General features: G+C 41.6%; 1 protein-coding gene across 3 annotated transcripts in view; it reads right to left on the bottom strand.

Moving 5' to 3' along the window:
- Window positions 1-20,359, bottom strand: part of MSH2 (mutS homolog 2) — a 54,568-nt gene extending 34,209 nt beyond the window's left edge. For 2 of the 3 annotated variants that reach the window (XM_054822748.1, XM_054822749.1), the window contains exons 1-6: window positions 20,060-20,310; window positions 17,065-17,219; window positions 16,388-16,666; window positions 15,909-16,055; window positions 14,645-14,794; window positions 12,126-12,259 (exon numbers count right to left, since the gene is read on the bottom strand). In XM_054822748.1, the coding sequence (XP_054678723.1) occupies window positions 12,126-12,259; window positions 14,645-14,794; window positions 15,909-16,055; window positions 16,388-16,666; window positions 17,065-17,219; window positions 20,060-20,279 (1,085 nt within the window). In that variant the 5' untranslated portion in view covers window positions 20,280-20,310. Of the gene's footprint in view, window positions 1-12,125; window positions 12,260-14,644; window positions 14,795-15,908; window positions 16,056-16,387; window positions 16,667-17,064; window positions 17,220-20,059 lie in introns of all 3 variants that reach the window. The other variant, XM_054822747.1, reaches the window with a different exon arrangement.
- Window positions 20,360-21,907: the final 1,548 nt, after the last annotated feature.

Raw genomic sequence — 21,907 nt, 5'->3', positions numbered from 1 at the left:
CCAGCCAGAAATAAGCAAGGCACTGTCTAAGCTTCCATTATAAACTTCTCCCCAGTGACCCAAACACTCCCTAGACAAACACCTTCTCTTTCACAAAAATCAGCTCAAGTCCAGCTGTCACCGCCTCAGGTAAGCAATAAATATCACCTTAAATTTGCAAAGCTCTTTTCATGACAAAGAACCCCAGTATGCTTTACAGCCTTTGAAGTATTGAGACAGACACCTAAGATGGGCACACAGGAGTCTAAATCAGGTATCTGAAGCCTGATACTGAGAAATAGTTTACTCCAGCACACATCTTAGCAGCATAAAAAAAAAATCATCACACTGAACATCACAGATCATTTTGCCCAATACATTGTTACGTGCATTTATAAAAACAACATTCAAACCTTCTCAGACAAGCACAAAGAAATAACAAAGCGAAAGATCTAGACAACCCACTCATGCTTTTGGAAGAGCTTAATTATGCACAGAAGACTTTGTTATGAAACTGGAGCGATCTTTGTAACCAATTTGAAATAAAAACAACACAGAACCAGAGGAATAAGCAACCAGCAGCTTTAGAGAGACTAATACCATCAAACCCCATTTTATTTTACTCATACACCACAGGCTTAATATCACTGATCTTCTCAATCCCCCACTCAGCTCACCCCAAGTGGTTTCTGGAGAGTGCACGCAGACAGAAGTCGCTCTGATTTCTGGCGGCGAGTCTCCAACCGGTGACAATGTTTACCCAAGCAGCCTTGCAGGGGACTTGCCATAAGCACCAGTTCTTCCAGTGCTTTTTAAAAAAAAAAGTGATTTGAATCCAGGTTTTTGTTTCATCAACAACTCTGAACATCGCTCTCTGGACGAGTTGTATACATAGCTCTCTAGCACACTTACATACGAGAGAGAATATCCCAAGCAATGGGTCAAAATCTTTCTGTTATTTTAATGATATCGGTACAATTTGGCCCTACAATGTCATTAGAATCCAAAAATCTTATGTTTGAGTGAGAATCACAAGTTGTTCATCTGAGTAAGCCCTCTTTCAGCTCTCCCAAATACGCATGCATGCACAAGGGCCCATAGTTCAGGAACGGATAACCCAGCCAACTCTAACAGGTCTGTGCGAGAGCCTTGTGCCCAGGTCAGCAAGGCTTGCTCCTACTCTGCCTGCCAAAACAGCAGCCTGCACCTTCACATGTATTCCCCTCCATGCTAAGTGGCCAAAGTTCTGTTTCCCACCTGCTCTTGCCCAAACCGTGCAATCTGTTGTCATTTTTTCTTAGCATGATAGCACAAAGTTGGTTTTGTTTCCTCAGTTAAGAACATGCTATAAATGCTTCTGTAATATCAAATGACTTCACAGCTTTCCCCCCTTGAAAACCACTGTTAAAACCTAAAAAAAGAAAGAGCTAAACTAAAAGATACAGCTTGCCTAAACAACGAAGCTTTTGAGATGACAGTGAAGGAGTGCAACAGTTTATATACACCCTCGATTCAGAATTTAAAGTACATTACTGTTTTATGTGCAGGATGTGAAATTACAGGCTTCTAGCAATGAAGAGATATTGTATACTAGGGTAGATTAACAGAAACAGCAAACCAGCAACAAACAGCCCCACAGTGATGCATCTTACAATTTTACCTGTAATGTTTGTGTTCTCAAAGACAATGCCATCATCCCAGTAAAATTACAGCAATCCTTGTACTCCAGTGACCTTCCTAGCTTCTTAAAAGATTTTGCAATGATTCTAGACCCAAACAGAGAGTGTCAAACCTTTTCCTCTGCAGAAACAAAAAAAAGTCAGAGAGACCAAGCATGATCTGGCTCAGTGGTACGGGTTGAAAGCTGTCCTGCTCTTTTATCCAGGCAAGCCACGTAGCATGGAGGAAGAAAACTGGTAGTGTTGTAAAGGCAGCTGCGGACACCCGAGGTTGACACTGAAGGTAATGCTCCCAGTAGCAGCCCCTTCCTTACACGCACATCATTTGCTGGGGCTGCGCTGGCTTTCCACCAGTGAGGTTCCCCTGCACTAGCTCGCTCTGGGGTGGCTGTGCCAGCTGTTGACAAGCCCAGTTGTATCTTGATGTTGGCTTAAGCTGGCTAGGAAATTGTGCCCTCAAGGCCACAGCCCCACAAACACTTTAAGTTGGCAGAAACCAGCACCACCACCACAAAAAGTGTGAGGTAGTATTGCTGCCTGCTGCTCTTCTCCACCCTGCCATATTTTCTCCCTCCAGTCAGAAGTGAACTCAATCAAGGGATCTCCAGGCAAGTATCTGATGCCCTCAGGATGTATTTACTACTAGAAATTGGCCTTCATTCCACTCACTACTACTGTCTCAAACTCAAATGTACAACTTGAAGCAATCATGAATATGCTGACTATTTCTTGCAGCTCTATCAAAATAGTCCCTGGTAATGCAGATCCAAGGTGTGAAGGGCAGCTTTAGACCCTAGAGGAGCCACAGAAAGCACATTGCACACACTTTCAGAGCATCGGGTACAGAAAGTGTGCTACTAAGCAGCTGGACACAAGTGTTCCACATCAGGGTCCCTGTTGTTTAACCTGAAAGATTAAGCAATGTAAGAGAAAGCCACATCCAAACATCAACCTCCTGCCTTTTCTAATTTTCCTAATTAGTCCCCAAACCATCCTTCCATGAAAACAATACTGGATATTTGCAACCTCAGAATGGTGCACTTACAGATAAGTTTTTCAATTCAATAAACACATTCATTCTTCCAGATAATCAGAGTTCACTCCTCTACATCAGTTACGTTTATATAACATAAAATTAGTATGTATCAGGAAAGCAACAGACTCTTTCCCACCCTAAATCAATTCCTGCATATACCATTTGAGTATTACGTCAAAGCCTAGAGACAGTAAATGAAACCCCTGAGATTACATCAGGGGTATCAGGCGCAAAATAACTATTTTCTATAGCAATCAAGCAAAGCTTTGGAAGGTGTTATGTATTGACTGTGAGGTTGCAAGCAAATGAGCTCAAAATAAAAAAAACACACAAAACCCACCCAACCTAAAAACCAGCTAGGATTCTCAGAAAAAGCATCATAAGCATCGTTAACTCCAGTATGTTTTCTTCACAAAAATACTTATTACAGTCATCTTTACTCCGAAATAGGTTACCAGTAATTTACTATTTTTGCACAAGTGTTTAAACGTTTTCCAACCCTAGCAGATTCAGCAAGGTAAAGAAGAAAACAATTCTTCAGCAGAAAAATAAAATCTTGGGTCTTATCCTTGCCAGCAAAGTACCACCTGATGCAATTAAGATCTCACTCCTGAAGCGGACTGCTGCAACAGCAATATTTTTAGACCCTGAGGGAATGGAGTGCCTGGCATCATTCTGAAGCGTATGCAAATAAAGAGGCAGTAGCACACAAGCAGGGCTTGCTTTGCCTCTAGCCGGAAAGCATGTCAAAGCAAAGAACTGCAGGGCTCTAAGGCACGCACACAAATTCCCTATGACATAACGTAAGAGAAGCAGAAAGGAAACATTTTCTTCTTCATTTATAAGGCAAGGCTGGAGTGCTCCTGATGGTGCTATCACACACCTATCTCTTCACATGGCCAAGAGCTGCAGGCTGCAAGCTGTGTTTCAGAGCAGTTTCTACAGGCAGGTGATGAGCACAAGGGTCAAGGGTCCCACTGTTTCTCTCCAGACAGGACAGAAGGCCACCTATGCCCTGCACCTATGCAAAGGGGCCTACCAGCATCTTCCTCTCACCAGCTGCTGCTGCTGGTTCACCGTGCAGTTGGGACTACTCCACACTCCCATTGCGGACCAGCCTTACTCTATAGCACTTGGGTCTTGAAAACATTAAAACATTTAAAGAAAAAAAGTATTGATCCTGTCTGTATTCTAAAGAAACTTTCATACACCTGTGCATCCAACCTACATGATCACCCTAGTCACAGTTAAAACCAAAACCAAGTGTCTTTTAATTCCCATTCCACAGCCTGAGTATATTACTTATAGCAACAGCCAGCTATTCAAGTTACAGAAAAGGAAAACAAACCTTCACTTATGTTTCTCAAAAATTATGTTTCCCAAATAAGAGTAAAGCTTATTTTTTAATTATTACTGAGAACTGCCATTCAGACTAGTTTTATGTAACAGCACTGGTTAGATTTGATTCACCACTCCTCCTCGTTCTCAGTTAAGAAATAACAAAATTATTGCCCTTAAAGAATTAAACAGCTCCACAGAAGAGGAGCTGGGATAAGAATAGAAAATTCTCACCTTACAGCAACCTGCTACTTCACAGGACAATAAACACTGTTCCCAACTTTTAACCATGCACGCTTACTGAAGAAAAAACATACAGAAGATCCATCAGCAAAGCTGAATTTTGAATATAAGATGCTTTACACAGCAAATCCTCTTCCATCTCAAAAACCCAGCACAATCTCACTGGACTATGCAGCGTCTTAGCCTGAAGGAACTTTACAGACAAAAGTGATAAGAGTATTTCATAAAACTAGATTCTCTAAGTATCTCCTAAACACTTGGGTAGAGACATGTTTTCTGTCTTCCCAATGTTACAAGAGACTTGATTTACTAATTTATTTCCATGCATACATTATTTTTCATAAAATTTCCATAGTCTGTCTTCCATAGGAGCTAAAATATATTCAAGTAGCATCTTCATAGTGAATTTGTCAGAAAGGTAGCAGGTTTACTGAGCAATGGTAGTCAACAGCTCCATTCCACAGATTCAGACACTTCTCCAATTCAAGGATTGGCAGATATCCAGTTTATCTTCCTGTAGCAAGTTTGGTAAACCCACTCACAATATAAATTAATTAGCGTAAGCTCTAAAAAAAAGTCAAGATACCAAGAGAAAGCAAACACTTAAAAGTCAGATCATTAAATCTGAAGAACAGCCTTTTGGTATTGCTTGATCTGCATTTAAGATGTTGTTAATCTTCCATGTTTATGATGATAGCATGTCATGGACCAGCTGCAGAGGAGCAAAAGGATTATGTTACAACTTTCCTCATTTTTTCATGGGTAAGTTTTCATCAGGTGAACAAGCCAAACTGAATTATACTGCAGCTATGAGACCAAAAAAAGGGAGCAGCAGGAGCTGAAGGCCAGAAAGGGGAACTGGGATTGTCCCTTTTGGCAAGTGCCTAGTTTTACTGGATTAGATGCTATACAAAATTACACCCTTGATTATTTTAGCATGATAGCCCACCAAAAGATGAACCAACCAGCTACAGTAACAAGGGAACCGGTGACAATCCAAGGTCAGGGAAGCATAACTACACCTTTGGATTTAAATAGTTACAGTGTCAGCCAATTATGAAACGACTCAAGTGTCACAGGTTGCTGCGTGATGCATAAGAGTCAAAACAAAAAAAAACCTTCACACTGAAGACCAAGGAAACCATACATCCAGAACAGCTAGCGTGAGCAAGAGTCAAGGACATGAAGGCAAAAATATCCTAATTTAAATAAAGACAAGAGCAAGTTTCACAATTTTTTTTTTTTTTTTAACATTGCCATTCCACCAACATAGTATTTAGGCTTCTGGAAAACAAATGCCCATCTTTTAAGAATTACTAATAAACCTCCATTTCTTATATGATAACAAATAACAATGGAGACAGCAGAGCAAGAACTCACCAAGTACTACACCTGTACAGTCACAGGCAAGTTCGTAAACTCCATATAGTGAAACTACCCCACCCAAAACCCTCCAGAAAAACCGAAGATGGAAAGCAGCTAAGGCTGCTCCTCAGCATAATGCCTTACATTGCAGAGGTTTTGTGCCAGTCTTTCTTTTTAATTAAATATAGCATTTTGGGATTCAGTGATAAAACAATATTACTGCATAGTCTTCAAAGACTAGAGACAGCTGAGGAAAGGTATTAATATCATTATTTTCTGTAGGTGTTTTATTCCTTGCAAGTTTCCATACATTATTAAAATTAAGAGGTTAAGTTTATTACACTCCATCAACACTAATACTCTTTTAAATTGCTAACCTATGCATTTCCTTAAACTAGTGCAGACTAAGAGCATACTGAAGAAGTTCTATTTCTTTGCCGTAAAAACCAAACATTTCTTCATTCACATTCATTCCGTACAGAGCATAAACTCAAAACTATATGTAAACAAAACAATGAAGACTTTTACAACCCTTATACATGATAAATGGAATTAAATTACAAGTCAGGACAAGATTATCTTGCCAAGAGCTTCTGCTGCAGTTTCCTAACATGCCACCTTTCTAATGTTTGTGGATATACATTAAACAGAGCAGAAACAATAATATGTTCACTGTTCTTTCATGGAGAATATACCATATTCCTGTATATAATGGTCAAATTAGTGACCATCAAGGATACAATGACAAACCAGAGAGCTTTGTACACATAAAAATTAACAGTTTTCATATGGTTACACTCTAACTGGAAACTTCATTAACTTACAGCTGTCATTTTGAAAAGAAAAAAAATAATCCTGAATAATTAAACATAGATCCTAAGTAAAATTTAACTGCTGCAGCAATTACCATCCACCTCCTTTTGGTAGGCTGAGAGCAAAAAGAACAGTATGGCAGCTACAGAGTCACATCTCCCTAAATAAATAGCAATTTGATTATTTCTTAAAAATCTGAAAACCATTTTGACTTTTCAACCAAATTTTATTTGAAATTTCATTTCCCTTGAGCCTCAAAATTCAGATGCAAAACAAACTGACTAAAAGCTTCATCCTTCTATTTATTTTGCACCAAGTGAGGACTTGTCAGGATGAAGTGGGCGAGCTGGAAGTATCAACTAGGAGATACTATGACTACCTGCTCCAGTGCTGCACCACTGAATGCCACCTATAATTTACAGATTTGCAATGCTGATTGCTGATCCTTGACCTAGAAGACAAATGTTTTGGATAACATGCAGAATACAAACAGCTTTTAGGCACTTCTCCAGCTCAAAGAGCAACATTGTCTTTCCCACACCTGAAGGTGTCATGAAAGGAATCTTTTTTCAGTTCTTACTTACATCCCCTTGTTCCCTCCTCAAACAAGAAAACTAAAAATAAGTCTCTTGTGACACAAGAATCTAAGCTTTTTAATAGGTTTCAAGCACCTGGGATTTTGATGCAAATTCCTTCCTAAAGACGTGGCCTGTCTAAAAAAAAAATTAGGGTTAGGATTAGCTTGACTAGTAGAGCTTTTGTTTAATGTTTCTAGACAGCACTCACTGTCGCCCTCAGTTTTACAAGCAAACCCAAATGAAAATACAGGTTATTTAGTAGTTTTGAAAATAGTAAACAGAGGTGGAGGGAGGGGAGAGGGTTAAAGAAGCAGCCTGGAGAGCTTCGAGCTCCAAACATTTCTCTAGGGGACTCAGAGATGATAACTTTTGGAATGACAAAGGCGACATTTTTCTAACATTTCTAGAGGCTTACTGGGAAACCAACATCATTTACATGTCACTGGAACGACAACTTCTTTCATGCAAAATATTTATTGCATCATGATCTGCATGACAGTAACAAATCACATTTGTCTTCCAACTAGCTCAGATTCAACCTGTATTTCGGAAGCTTCTTCACAGGCATTAGGGGCACTCCCAGCATTTAAAGTGCATTTTAATTAAGCCATTTAGACAAACCTCCAAGTCTGGTCACATTCTCCCCTGCCTTACTGAGGACACAAGCCACCACCTACTAACTTAACTGCCTGAAATCAGTCCATTGCTGTGGAGAAGTACTGACCTGTACTCAGTAAAGTACTGAAGGTCTTTCCAGAGCTGCCAACCACAATGACAGAAGCAACGAAGCCCACCTGCAATGCTCTGCAGGGACAGCTGCAGGTTAGAAAAGAACCCAAGAGTACTGAAAACCTACCGCAGAACAATTTACATCAGAAGGGAACTCAAGGCCTCTAATTCCAGCCCTTGCCCAAAACAAGGCTAATTTCAGTTAAACACTGAAGAAGAACAGATCCCTCCATCTCTGAGTACATTCCAGAGTCTGATCATCCTCACAGTGAAGATTTTTTTTCTTTATATCCAGCTGGAGGGTCCTTTGGTGAAGTTGGTGTCTTTTGTCTCATACTTTTTTTGCTGTGCCCTTGCAAGAAAGGCCTGGCTTCACCTTCTCTATGACTCCCACCCAGTAGGCAGCTGAAACCAGCAGTTAGGTCTGTTCCTCGGTCTTCTCCAGGCTACAAACCCAGCCCCACAACCCTGCTCAGCGGCTTTCTGCTGGACCAGCTCCTGTTTGTCCATCTACTTGCGCTGCAAAGCCCTGCACTGGCTACAGTACTCTAGATGTAGCCTCATGGCTACCAAGCAGATGTGAACAACCACGTTCCTCAACCTGCTCTTCCTAGTGGAACCCAATTGCTTGATCACATTTCTGCCATCCGAGGGAGATCACATCTCTGCAATGAACACAGACCTCTCATTTCACCTGGCTGTTTCCATCCATGCTGAGACGAGTCCCCAGCCACATGGCTCCTGAGCTACTGCATATGCATTAGCCCACTCTGTCCCTCCATTTATCTGCTACAGAAAGCATATGTTAGGTTAACTTCTTACTAAATAAAGGCCTATAAAGGCATTCAAGCCTGCCTACACTAGCTAGCAACAAGTAGCTTTTTTTCCTTTCACGTTTTTAAACAAGCTGCTACTTCGATTGTTGTTCAAGATTGATTCATGAGAGTGTTCTACAAACTTGGAAATTTTAGCCTGCCAGCCATTGATTCACCTCAAGCTTCCTAAATCTATTACTTTCTGACTCTGCTAGAGATAGGACTGGTTTCTACAATTGGGCCCCCAATGCAGCGTAGTGTTTAGTAACGCAAAAGGAAACCTCAAGAGAGGCTTGAATCAGAACAAGAGATGTCAGAGTATAGCCTGTGACTCCTCTGCAGAGGAGACCCGTGAACCTTTTCTACTACAGGACAGAGATGTACAAGAGGCTTGGCCACAGTATGCCTAGAGGAATAAAAAGGTCATCTGGAATCTTATATTTGTTCTGTGCACAAATGTCAGATAGAGTTTCCCCCCAACATAGAAAAATATTAAATACATTCAACACGAGTTCGCTTCTCAGGGCAGAAGAGAACAAGCACTATCTTACATTCTGCCACATTTCTGAGACTTTCCAGTATCTGAAAAATAAACATTACATACTGAAGTTACTTGCTGTATTACAATCAATTGCATTATGCAATTAATGTATGTATTCGCACTTCCTGTCTCTGCAACTACATTTTAATTTCAGACATATGCTGACTCTAAGGCAAGGAGCAAGAACCTCATGTACTTGCCTTCTGAACACACCACATGGGTAAAGCAGGGCTATATCTTGTATACTTATGACTGATAATTATTTTTTTAATTGTGGAAAACCAGCCAGACATGGGCAGAACCCCAAGTCTTTCAAGACAGACAAGTAATCAGGAACCCGTATTTTCCGAGTTCTCATTTGGAGCTGTTCCAGTAGATAAAATAATGTTTATCTGAAGCATGTGCACTATGTACATTAGTGTTGCTGCTGTATCGATGGTTAATATGGACTAGTGATGTAACATTGTGTTCTATTTATCCATAAGTGTTAACAACACATTGCAGGTTACAAACTACTGAAAGAAGTTGATCATTTAGCTCCAAAAGATGACTTGCACCACCTACAGGTCTTAGCAGAGGGTTACAAGAGTCTAACTTTTAAAGTTTTTAAAATAAATAGTCAGACATCCAATTCTACACTACTGAAACAAAAGTTAAGTCAAAATACCTCCTGTATAAGCAAAACAGGCTTACTTCAGAACACTGACATCTAACATCAGTCCAACCTGGGTAGTTCAGCCTAGTTTTACAAGAGTTTTGCACTAGTTAGTGTTAAATGGCATCCTTTAACATGGCACGCTTCCAGCTGACAAATAATCAGTAACTCCCTTTGACTACAATGGAAACATAAAGAAACAGCAGTCCAGATATTTCCTTCTCAAACCATCTATATGTTCTAAATTATATTTTGTAATTCTTAAGACAGTCACGACATACTGTAAAGCATACAGAAAACAACTTGGTGACTGCGTATCTTTTAAAAGATATTTGAATCTGTCAATACATCTCATCAGTCCCACTTACAGCTTCTCTTATTATGGTTGCTCCTTCAGATTTAAAAAAAAAAGGAAGTAGTCCTACACACTTTGAAAAGCATTAAGATTGGGAGGACCAAGAGCTTATGAGTAAAATATATTACTTTTATTCCAAAGAATTAAATTCATTAAAGTAATACTTGAAAGCAAAATGCATTCAGAAAGGCTTAGCTATGCTGCAGACGACTATAGTATTTCAGTGTCCATAAGCACAGGTTAACACAAACTACTTTTAACAAATTGCAACCTCAATGATTCTGTGGCTGGGCAACGTACAGGAGGCTATCAATGGACCTCCTTCAGCCTCATACCACTTGGACACACCAACCTTTACAAGCTTCACTAAGAGCTTAACTCCATTTAATCACTTCCCTCCTCCTTTAAATATAGGTTTTCCTAAATGCAGTCAACATTAGCCATATAGAAATGCAACACAAAAAGCAGAGATGATCATAACTCTACAAAACAGGTCAAGTTACATTTTCTGCCTATCATTTAATCCTAGCTTTATCAAGAAAGCACCATCTTTCTCCCAAGCTTGCAGGATTTCTGACACACAGTAATAAGCAAAAAAGTCTGACGCAAGAGCTAAAATTTCCGATGTTTGACGTAAGAAAACTACAAATGGGAGTAATAACTTTCAAAATCTTAAAATCAGCATAACTATAAAATTAAAGTTGGCTTAGATCTTAGAATCCAAAACTGATAGAAGTAGAAGATCCTGGGCACATAATCAACAACTAATGATGACAGCTCTTGTAACACACACCAAAGATACAGCACTCAAAAAAATTGTGGGGACAAATATTTCAGTGTCACATTAATAACATTACTAGCTGTGCTCTGATCAAGCTACTAGGCACCATTCTGCAAATGATTAGAAAAAGAGAAAAAAATGTTGAAGAGAAGCAGAATAAGCTCAATCTCTAGAAATCTAGAGAGAAAACTACTCTTTGCATAACTTCTTTAAACATCAATGTGACCAAGCCAAAATTTCTTTTTTGGTAACAGTGATCTGTGCTAAAGCCCAACAGCATATACAGACATACCTGTACAACGTTATCTAAAATACGAGCCTTAGAGAAGGTATCAAAGTTAAATTCAGTTTTCTGGCCTCTTCTGCTTTGTCCAGGTACACATTAACATACATTTTGCAATGCATTATCCTGCCATTCACTTGAGTTGCATGAAGTTTGGTTTTAAATGATAAGAATATAGCTATATTTAGCACAAGTTTAAAAAAAGTGTAACTTTTGTTTGCATGGTTAACATAAGAGATAAACACACACACACACTGTAGGAATATGGCCTTTGTGGTTTTCCTTGCTGAAGGACTGAGAATTATCTGTACATTCTCAGCAGGTATTTGCCAGATTGTCTAAGGCTGTGTATCGACTGATACTGCTGTCCACGGGTAGGGCAGATGCATGATGACAGGCAGCAGCAGCAAAGAACAAGGAAGAAAGAGATCACCCATGTTTGGGCCACAATATCTGGGCAAGAGTGCCCCACTGCAACCAAAAGCAGATTTTTTCCTGAAATAGAAAGAGGTCACTAGTGCTTTATTATTTGGGGTTTTGGGGTGGTTTTTTTTGGTTGGCTGGGTTTTTTTCCATTGGTAAAGTGGAAGCAACACCTAATTATTATTATACAGCTTGAGCATTTGTAGTATAATAGTTAAGTTGCTGCTATATTGCCTTAGCCTGCAGCATGAATCATTTGACCATCTAAACATATCATACATCCTCTTTAAAAAGTTGTAATTGTAAAAAGCATTTAATCTAACAGTAACTTGTCAATTTTCATGTCAGGGAAAAAACACTTTCTGCTCCAACTACAATGTGTTACAGGATGGCACACAAAAATCTCCACCACTGTTATTTTGTGGTCATAGTATTTTGTGCTTAAAAAGAAGGAGCCTTCTGTAAAATAGTTACTAACTTGTGTGAGTCTATCAAACATATAACACTGTTACCTTTCTTCAATTCTATTCTTGTCCATAAGCGGTTGTTTAATCCACTGATTAACTAGTCTTTGTCCTTGAGGGGTTCTGCATTTATTTAGTAAACCAGCTAGAGACTGTGCCGTATTAGCATTTTCCACAGAACTCTGGAAAAGAAATAAAAAGAGTTAGCAAAGTTTATTGACATCCACTGAATGGCACTCAACTTTGCTACCTAGGAACAGATCAGTGGTTTTACTGTATTCAACTTGGCACCCATCAAAAATGGCAAATGAAAGAGCACAATATTAAAGTACTTACACTCTGGTCCCTGAAACAAGGCGAACAATGAATAGGTTTCTCCATTTTGAAGCTACCTGACTAAACAGCAAAGGTACAAATGTACCTAGTCATGGGTTAGTTTGCCATTTGAATAGGAAAAGTGGACATATACCTAGATATTTGCTCGTTTGACCGTTGTAAGATCAAAAAAATAGGGGTCCTGTCCATCAAAAAAAAGCAGCAAGAAACAAGACTTGTGTTCAAGGGGTTTGTCTGGAGATATTTTGGGGGGGGGGGGGGGGGGGGGGGTGGGGGGCAGAGACGTAACAGAAAGAGGCAATGGTAGAGAACATAATTATCCAAATTCTCTCAAGCTTCCCCAGATCATCTGTGGAGTACTATAAACATCTCTAAACTTACCCTGTTCAAATTGTAGTTTACTGTCTATAATTCAGGTTTAATATTAACTGAACTTAAGACAGCCTTTTGGGCATTTTTCTTGGGGTTTTGTTTGGTTTTTTGCACAAGCAGCTACAAAGCAAAAATTTTGTTTAGCATTGAAAAATAGCAAAACAAGCTTGTTTCAAGTCTTAACTTTGAAATTAAAATCTCAACCCTTTCTACCCAAGAACACCTGCAATTAAAACAGCAGGCAAGCATTCAACCAGGAGTAGGTCTGGATGCCTGTAAACAACTGGGATGTAGACTTAGCATCACCACAACGAGAAGGTACGTGGACACATTTAACCACTGGAAAATCTAATTCCTTTAGTGGATGTGCCTATTTTCAGTGTTCTGGACAGTATTACATATGAAAAACTTCTGAATGCAAGAAAGTGTCACAGAGTACATATATTATACATGAACAATCTACTTTAGCACATCCAAGTGGGAATGTTAGAGTTTCGTATAATCAACTGCATCTGCTGCACCATAAGAACTTTAACTACATACCTCACAGAGCAAAATATTTTGCCTTTGCTTTAGTGCCTGCCCAAAAACCTGCCCACAGACAGCCTGCCACACAGGCAACACTGCAGTTTCCTGCTACATGGCAAACCCCTTGTTCCAAAGCTCACAATGGCCCCTAAAGACAGACATGGTGGTGTATTTCCTACCACTAAATGCCTAACACCTGCAAGGGCTTATAAAGGGATATAGCTAAAACAGTGATGAACTTCCTAGAACACCTCCATAAAGCTTGAGATATAATTTTTGCTTCATTCCCTAGACAGTGGTACAGAATGAGTAAATAAAGCAAAAAAGAAAATAAAATCAGAACACCTCTCTCCAGGGTTAAGCAGCTCAGATGCTGCATATATGCTCTTTTTTCCTCTAGAAATCCCTCTAAGGTAACCAGGGGACCATATTTGTGATTTCTTCCTATAAATCTGAAACTCAAGTGGATTAGCTCCGAGCAAAGATCACTAAGCAGGGTTTACTAACATGAAAACAAAAGAAAAAAGCTGATACATCACAGCACTGAGTTCACATTTTCCTACAACTATAAAAAGGGGCAAAGCAGAAAAACAGATGTAGTGGGAGGTATGGAGTCTGCTAACCTGCTTGGATTTGTAGAAAAGGTGCGTAAGAAGTAAAATTGACACTGGCCAGTTTGCATGCCACAGTGCTTTCAGTGTGTTCCTAAGTACTGTCCTGTTTGTTGCCCTGTTTGCTGCAGCCAGCCCTCCCTTTCCATCACCACCAGCAGCGCTCCTGCCATGTGCCTCCTGTACTTCTAATTCAGGCTTCTATTCTTTCCCAAAAAACAGCAATACTGTATAAAGCAACCATGCTTTAGAGTTCCCCATCATACCATAGAACTACAGAACTCTCCTCTCCCATACACCAAGACTGCTCCTGCCACTGGAGATGTGAACTTCTCTGACTAAAACCATGGAAAAACAAAGCATTCCCCCCCCTCTGCTTAGCCAGACTCCTCAGCAGCTACAACAATGAGGTACTTCTAAGGCTCTTCCCATATCTGCATTCTACACAGACACTTGTTTGTGGCCACTTCCTACCCCCCTGATGATCTTCTCTTCTACATTCAAAGTAAGCTAACAAAAACCAAAACCACGAAAGGTGGTAACAGTGGCTAACAGTGTTTAAAACACACACTGTACAGGAGAAGTTGAAAACAAAGTTAAAATGTAGAAGTTGCCATTAATCAGAATCTGGGGAGTTGTGATTGGGTAGTCAGGCTACTTATCAAGCAACTAAATAATCATATTTTAAACCACTTATCAATTCAAGTGGGCTTTTCTTACCTGAAAAAGGTTGAGGGCTTGAACAGCTGCATTATCTAGAACCATATATTGACTAAGATCGAAAGTAGTCAGTTCAAACTGTCCGAAGTTAGACTCATCTGACAGCAGCTCTAAAAACTTGATAATGGCCGACAAAGACGAAACAGCAACCTGAAGGTTTTTTTTTTTAAAAATAAAAATCATCAACCAGAAACATTCTAGTTAGAAATACTCTTAAATATCTGATAAATGCCCTTAGAGAACTACAGTCAGGGGAAGTCTTTGAGCCACGTCAATTCCAGCAAGGCCACGAGAGACTCATCCTGTCTGACAAGACTTCATTTTCATAGGGACATTCTATGGCACTGCAGCGTCTTTCTAGGTAGGTGCAAGAACAACAATCTGATAAACAAAATGTGAAGTGCACACCTCGCCAGCTTTCCAAAGCTGTTATCGGGATGTCTCTGGCTCAGGAACACAAACAAGTTCTTGCAGATAAATGAGATATCATGGATCATCTCAGGACATGGTTTCAGGGTTAGTTTTCAGCCAGAACAAGGCTGTGATCTGACTCACCGCATGGCCTTACAAACGCTAGCGCCAGCACAAAAGAGGCAGCAGCATGACTGACTTGTTCAGCTGCAACACACTTCAAACAATTTTAATCTGTTATGAAATCACACATTAAGGAAGGATAACTCTGCACGGTACACCTGCACTGAGCACCAGCTATGAAGGGCATTTTAAAACAAATTAAAACATGTTTATCTCAAGCAAATTACCTCTTGTTTGCAGCTAAGAACAAACACGTTCAGTTCACACGCAGGCACTAAATCATATGCTTGAGCCATAAGATGATATAAACCACAAAAATATTATCATAAACATTACTTTGTTTTCAAATACCAATTTTCCTGTCACGCAAAGTAAGCAAAGTATTGTTCTTCAGTCCTTAGACAGATTATGAATAGGAAGTACCTCTTGTGCACAGTCTATTTGCTTACCAGAGTTTACTACTTTAGAGGTAAGTGAAGGGTTTTCTCTTTTTTTTTCCAGGACCCCTGGAATCCAACTTTGACACAGACTCAAGCTGAGCAGAAGTGCTAAATTCTTCAGCAAGAATGTAGCTTACTATGCCATGGGCTGTACAATATACTTTCCCAGAAGTATGAGAAGCCAGCATAAAACAGGACCAGGGAGGACAGAGGAGATAGGCTCACAACAGGTGCACACACCACTCTGCTTCTAAAACACAGGAGTACATTAAACATTGCTCTGTGCTCACCTGCTTTTCCATCTCTGGCAATGCTGCACTATTCATTTGTTCTTCTTTTTTTGATTTTAACAAACGATTGAGATCCTGAACAATATCTTTTGTTGTGAAATCTGCCTTCTTCCTGTCTGTAATCAGGATTCCTCCCCTCTGAATGACCTGTTGTTTATAAACACACAGTTATCAATTATTTTCAATATTCAGGGGACAGATGTTAATTACATAGAAGCAAACACTGCAGAAATATTTATTTACTGCTAGATTGCAGACAGAAGAATGACAGACAAGATTTTAGCCTTAGAACAACTTTTCCTGATTAAAATACAAATGTGTCAACAAACAAATAATATATTTTGTATGCATAAATCAAAACTTCAAGTTAACATATGGCTACTTCATTTTTCCATAAATCATGAAGTCTAGTTAATAAGCTAGAATACAGCTTTTTGGATAAAGTTTTGTCTAACTGTAAGCCATGATGGTTCCCTTACTTGTCGTAGTTTTCCCATCTCTCCTGCAGTCTCTCCTCCTGGTAGCACACACTCCTTCGGTCCTAGTTGAACCAGTAGAGCTTCAAGGTTTGAGAACTGATCGTTATCTGGAAACTCACAGACACTCAATTTTCTCAGCGTAGTGTCGACATACCCCACTCCTACTACTCTTTGTCCATCAGTAGTAGACAGCTTAACCCCCACAACCCCAATGGCTGTTGACATATCATTGTTGGCAAACAGAACTTCCTCAAACTGGGCAAGATTTCCTGGAGAACCCTATTTAGAGAAGAAATATACTTTTAAAGAGGGTGTATATACATTTTTTTTCTTTAAAAAGGACAACAACTGATAAAACTAAGTATTCAACGGTCCATTAATATAAAACATACAGCTGTTCTATTTTTTTAACCATTAAAATTTTACATATCATCTACACAAAGTGAACTATTTCAGGTTTCCTTTAGGTCCCAAACCATGGCAAAGACACGGAACAAGCTCTTCCAGCCTTAAAGCAGTAGAAAATACAGGGATATATAACAGACCACACAATTTACCATCGTACCACCAATGTCAGTCCCTGAAAATCCCCAAACTCCAAGCTGAGAGGCTCAGGAAAGAGTTACTGGATTTTTTTCTTTCATGTCACAATTAGAAAGAAAGGTTGAAAATTGTACCTTATATGCTAAATACCAGTCATTTTCTTTGATAGATTTACTCCCTGCTTTGTTCTTGTAAACTTCAACTCTGTAATGACGAACCAAAAGCAGATCTCTCACAAAAGATTCAAAGTTCATTTTACTAAGCACGACACTCTCAAGTTTCTGAGTTCCTAAAAAAAAAAGGGGGGGGGGGAGGGGATTATAAGATACCTAAATTTGTTCATAATGTTTATTTTCTGTAACTGAAATCCCCAAGAAACAGAGTTAACAGCCTTGGGAAGGACATTATTCTGATATCAATGGAGCAAGCATGTCAAACCCATAAAACAACACAAAAGCACAACACTCAACTGATTAAGAATGAAGAAAGCATACACCACATCCAAATAAAAGCAATGTTCATTTTCAAATTTCACTAAATCTAGATATACATTTATGTAAAAAGATATGTTCCTCTCACCCTTTCCTTCTCCATCTAGATATACACGTATATAAAAGCATACGCTCCTCTCACCCTTTCCCTCTCCTGTTTTTCTAATTAACCTTTCACACATTTTAATCTAATGAGTGCTGGAAGCCAGATACAGGTTTTCCTTCCGGATAACATCTTTTCTTTCCTGGCTAAGGCACTTCTGTTGACAGAACAGACTGTCACTCTAGTTGCACTCCGAAGATGGCAAGACACACATGCCAAGGCATTTCCCTTTTATCACAATATATACTGTAAAAACATCATATTCTCAAGAGAGTTAAGTTTTAATGTAAAATTTTAAACTTAGAAAGTGCCTAAGTGACAAACTTCTGGCATCTGTTCCTATAAGGGTGCAGGCAGATGATACAGCTAAACAAATTTAATTCCGTACAGCTGCCAAAAAGAGCAATACCACTTCTACTTCCCCAGCCACCTCTGGCACCAGCCTACTCACAGAATAAGATAATTCCGGTTTCGGGTGGGTATATTAAGTTTTCTGCCAGATCTGCAAGTGGAATTAACTCAGACTGGTGTCAGATACATAAGAGCTAGATGACATACAAAGCAAGTACAAGCAATAGATAGGGATTATCACATCCCTCTTTTCAGTAGCACACCTTCATCACATTTGAGGTTCTTCCTCCCTTTAGGTGAAAGATGTTAAATGGCAAATTTCCACACACGTAAGAACTTGTGAGTTTACTTTAAATAGGATTTTTTTAATTTTCTTTCTTCTTTCCTCAAATCTGTAGTAAGACTTATGTTGGAAGCAGGTAAAAACCTAATTATTTCCACATAATTAGGTTCTCTTTCCCAGTACAGAACTGTCCAATAAATCAAGATTTTTCTTTTTTTCCAGCCGAAACTACATAATACACTGGCAGGGGGTGGGGAGACAGCTGAAGCTGATTTGTGCTTTGAAATCATCCTGAAAGCAAAAATGTAGTTCCATGCTGACTTTTAGCTGGATATGATCAATAAGGCTACAGTTTGCAGTGTTTTAAAACTGGAACTGATAGTCATATGCTTACATCTGTGAAATGATCACTTTTAAATGGAATATAAAAATAATACTGATAGAAGTGTTTCTAATCTGGAAGATATATCAAATTCTACACCTGAAACTATCAAGCGCTACAACTCTTCCACAAGTTTTGCTTTTTCTTTTGTGTCTCAGAGGGGGTGTTTTGAGGGGTTTTGTTTGGTGGGTTTGGTTGTTTTGGGTTTTTTTACATATTAGCTCATCACTTGCAATAGAAAGTGAAAAGCATGAGAGAATGCCATTCTCTTTTTAATGCCAGTACGCAAAAAAAAAAAAATCATTCATAAGAAACAGATTCCTATCAAGTTTATTTTGCAAAGCATGAGCCAATAACTTCGCAACATTATGTTCTTCAAGATTAAGGATAATACTAAAGTTTGCCTCTTCTGACACGATAATTTATCACAATGCTCTTACATCCAACATCTGCAAGCTCCATCGTCTCACACCAAGAGATAAATAAAAAGCAACAGGGGGTGGATGGAAGAGAAAATCTTATGCAACCCATAAATCAAGTTATTAACTTCTGCAGGCCATCGTTAGTCAAGCGTTACATTTACGTATCACCTGCACTGTAGAACTGTATAAGCCCAGGCCTCAGTTATCACAGAAGATGTCACGTGATCATTTTCACAAACAGAAATCTACGAATGCTCTGGGAAAAAAAAAATGTTACTAACTGCTGTTAGCCTATGCAACATGTTGTGTTCAACTGACTATCCACATCTGACGGTCCTGCAGTATGAGCCTACATGAAGAGAAGTAATACTCGGATCCACGCTTCCCACTGTAGATCCCTTCCTCGGCTCGCACACCCACATCTGTCACACACATCCTACTCAGCATGGCTACTAATTATCATCTCAAAGCTGCGAGAGGCTGAAGAAGACAGACTTGCATTCAGTTATGCTTGCTTTGAAGCAGCAACGAATGAAAGCACACACTGAAATCCAGAGACCTCTTAACGTGCCCCTTCCCGCACTGAGCACCGCAGGGAAGAGCAGCACGCACCGCCGCTTTCACTCGGCAATACCCGGGGTGCTGCAGGCTTCAGCAGCCCGGCGCCTGGCAGTAGCTATACAAAGACCCAAAGCGGGAAGAAACCAGCAGCGCCTCATGCTCTCTCGCCCTGGCAAGGTCCCTGCCTTTGAAAAGTGATGTCAGGGAGAACCGAAGCCCAAGGTAGCCACGAAATACCACGACTGAAAGTGAAAACACGCAGCGTCCCGACCCGTGTGACACCCCCGAGGCCTTGCCCTTGAGAAGACGCCACGGCTGCACCGGCTGCCAGGGGCAGCTGCTGTCACCGGCACCCACCGCCGCCTCGCCCTCCCGCTCCCTCCTCCCCCCGCTCCCCTCCGGCCATCCCAGGCCGGGCGCCCGCCCCTCCGTAGCAAGGCCCGGGGCGGACGAGTCCAACCCGCCGCCCGCCTTGACACCGCTGGCTCCCCGCCGCCCTTCGGGCCCTCGGGCCGGGCCTCCCCCGCCGCACCCACCCGGTGCCCCCGCCAGCTGGCGGATGACGGCGCGGGTGCGGAAGAGCTCGCAGGCGGCCAGCCGCGCGTCGGCACCGTGCGCCGTGTAGTAGTCGCCGCGCTCGAAGAAGCGCACGGTGGTGTCGGGCTTCTCGGGCAGCGAGAGCACGGCGCGCACGAAGCCCGCCTCGGCCCCCGCGCCCTCCGGCCACACCGCATCCCGCGGCGGCTCCACCGCCATGCTGCCGCCTCCCGCCAACGGCCGCCGCGCGCGCTCCGATCCTCCCGCAGCGCGCGCGCGCAAGCGACGACACCCAATCGCTGCGAGGCCTGCGCAGTGCGTCACCCCCGCCCCGCCCCTATACGGCGCCCGGGCGCGCCATGGCACCTGCATCGCGGGAGCGGGGAGGACTGGGCCTTCCCGGGCGCCGTACGCTGCCATGGCAACGCCGGGGCGGTGAGGGCCGCTGCCCGCAGGCTGCCTGCCGCCGGGCCCCCGCAGGGCTAGCTGCTCCCTCTCGGTGGTCGGCGGTCCAGGCCGGAGGCGCAGTGCCAGTGCTCAGGCTGCCCTAATCTCAGCGGTGAGACCCGTGCAGTGATAGCTGTGTGTTTGCGTACAACCTGATGTCAAAGGCGAAGTATGCAGGCCTCAACGGTCATCAAAGGTCTTCTTCCCTTTGGAAGGGAGCCCCAGGCAGCCCGTGCTGAGGAGGTCACTCCACTTACTCCGTGATGAGGAGAGTGACCTGTGGCCCGGGAGTGTGGAGGCCCTCAGGGCTCAGTGTGCAGAGGAGCTTCAAGGGCGGCCAGAAGGCAAATGGTGTAACACAGCCTGAGTACAGGGCTGTTGCCTTGCTCAGACTCCCAGGAGGCAGGTGACTGTGAGGTAGTGGGCCTTCCTCTGCTTACAGGGGGAATGGTGTCCGGTGACCCATTGTGCCCCCTCAGGCACAGAGAAAGCAACTCTCACCCTCCTCATGGGGTGGGGGTAGACACTCCTCCCAGGCAGCACAAGGAACAACATGGCAAATGGTCAGAAAAATGAAGACCTGACCCCCATTTACACACAGGTCACCCAGCCCAGGGACAGAAAGGGCACTGACTGCCCTGTGGTGCTGGGAGGGATCCTGGAGTACTGGCTACAGGGTGATCCCCGTGCCCGGAGTGCTTCTGGGTTTTGATGTTTTGTCATCTTTTCCTTGCACTGTCTTAAGCATTTTTTGTTTGGTTTTTTTTTGTTTTTCCTTCTGTAGCCAAAAAGATAGGCCTGTAACAAAGGCCTGCTTGTATGTGATAAGAAACTGTTCATTGTTACTTTAGGTAGAAGGCTAACAATTCTTAGAATGAGCACCTGCTACACATCATGGTAAAAAGGAGGAGCTACAAGACACTTCAAGGCCCTTATGTACATACTTTTCAGAAAGGGAGGACACTAATTGCCTCCAGCAGCATCCTTATCTTCCTGAGGCATATAGAGAACAATTACCAACACGGAAGTATTGAGAAACGAGGGGAAAGGTAATTTGGGCCAGGGTCCCCACGACCACCAACCCATCAGCCCCCTACCCAAATTATACCACCTACTCAAAAGATAGAGGTGGAGAAAGGAACTGAGCATGCGTTCTAGTTTGCATACTAGGTGAAGAAATATGAACCAATTATTGTGACGGGGAGTGTACCACTTTGTAATCTTTGTAATATTTGTGTACAAATATGACAAGAGAACCAGCATTAGGTGTGCCTGATTAGAGGAACTATCCTCCTGACAGTGAGCACTGCAGTAAAAGGAAATGCCTGCTTCTTAATGCTAAATTGGTGTTAAGGAGTTTTGCTTTATTCCCGAATTTCGGTGACACTTCTGCTGCGAAG

This window comes from Grus americana, chromosome 3 (genome assembly GCF_028858705.1).
Source record: "Grus americana isolate bGruAme1 chromosome 3, bGruAme1.mat, whole genome shotgun sequence".
NCBI classification, from domain to species: domain Eukaryota; kingdom Metazoa; phylum Chordata; class Aves; order Gruiformes; family Gruidae; genus Grus; species Grus americana.
The sequence above is the reverse complement of the archived record's forward strand: the minus strand, read 5'-3'. Positions and strand labels throughout refer to the sequence as shown.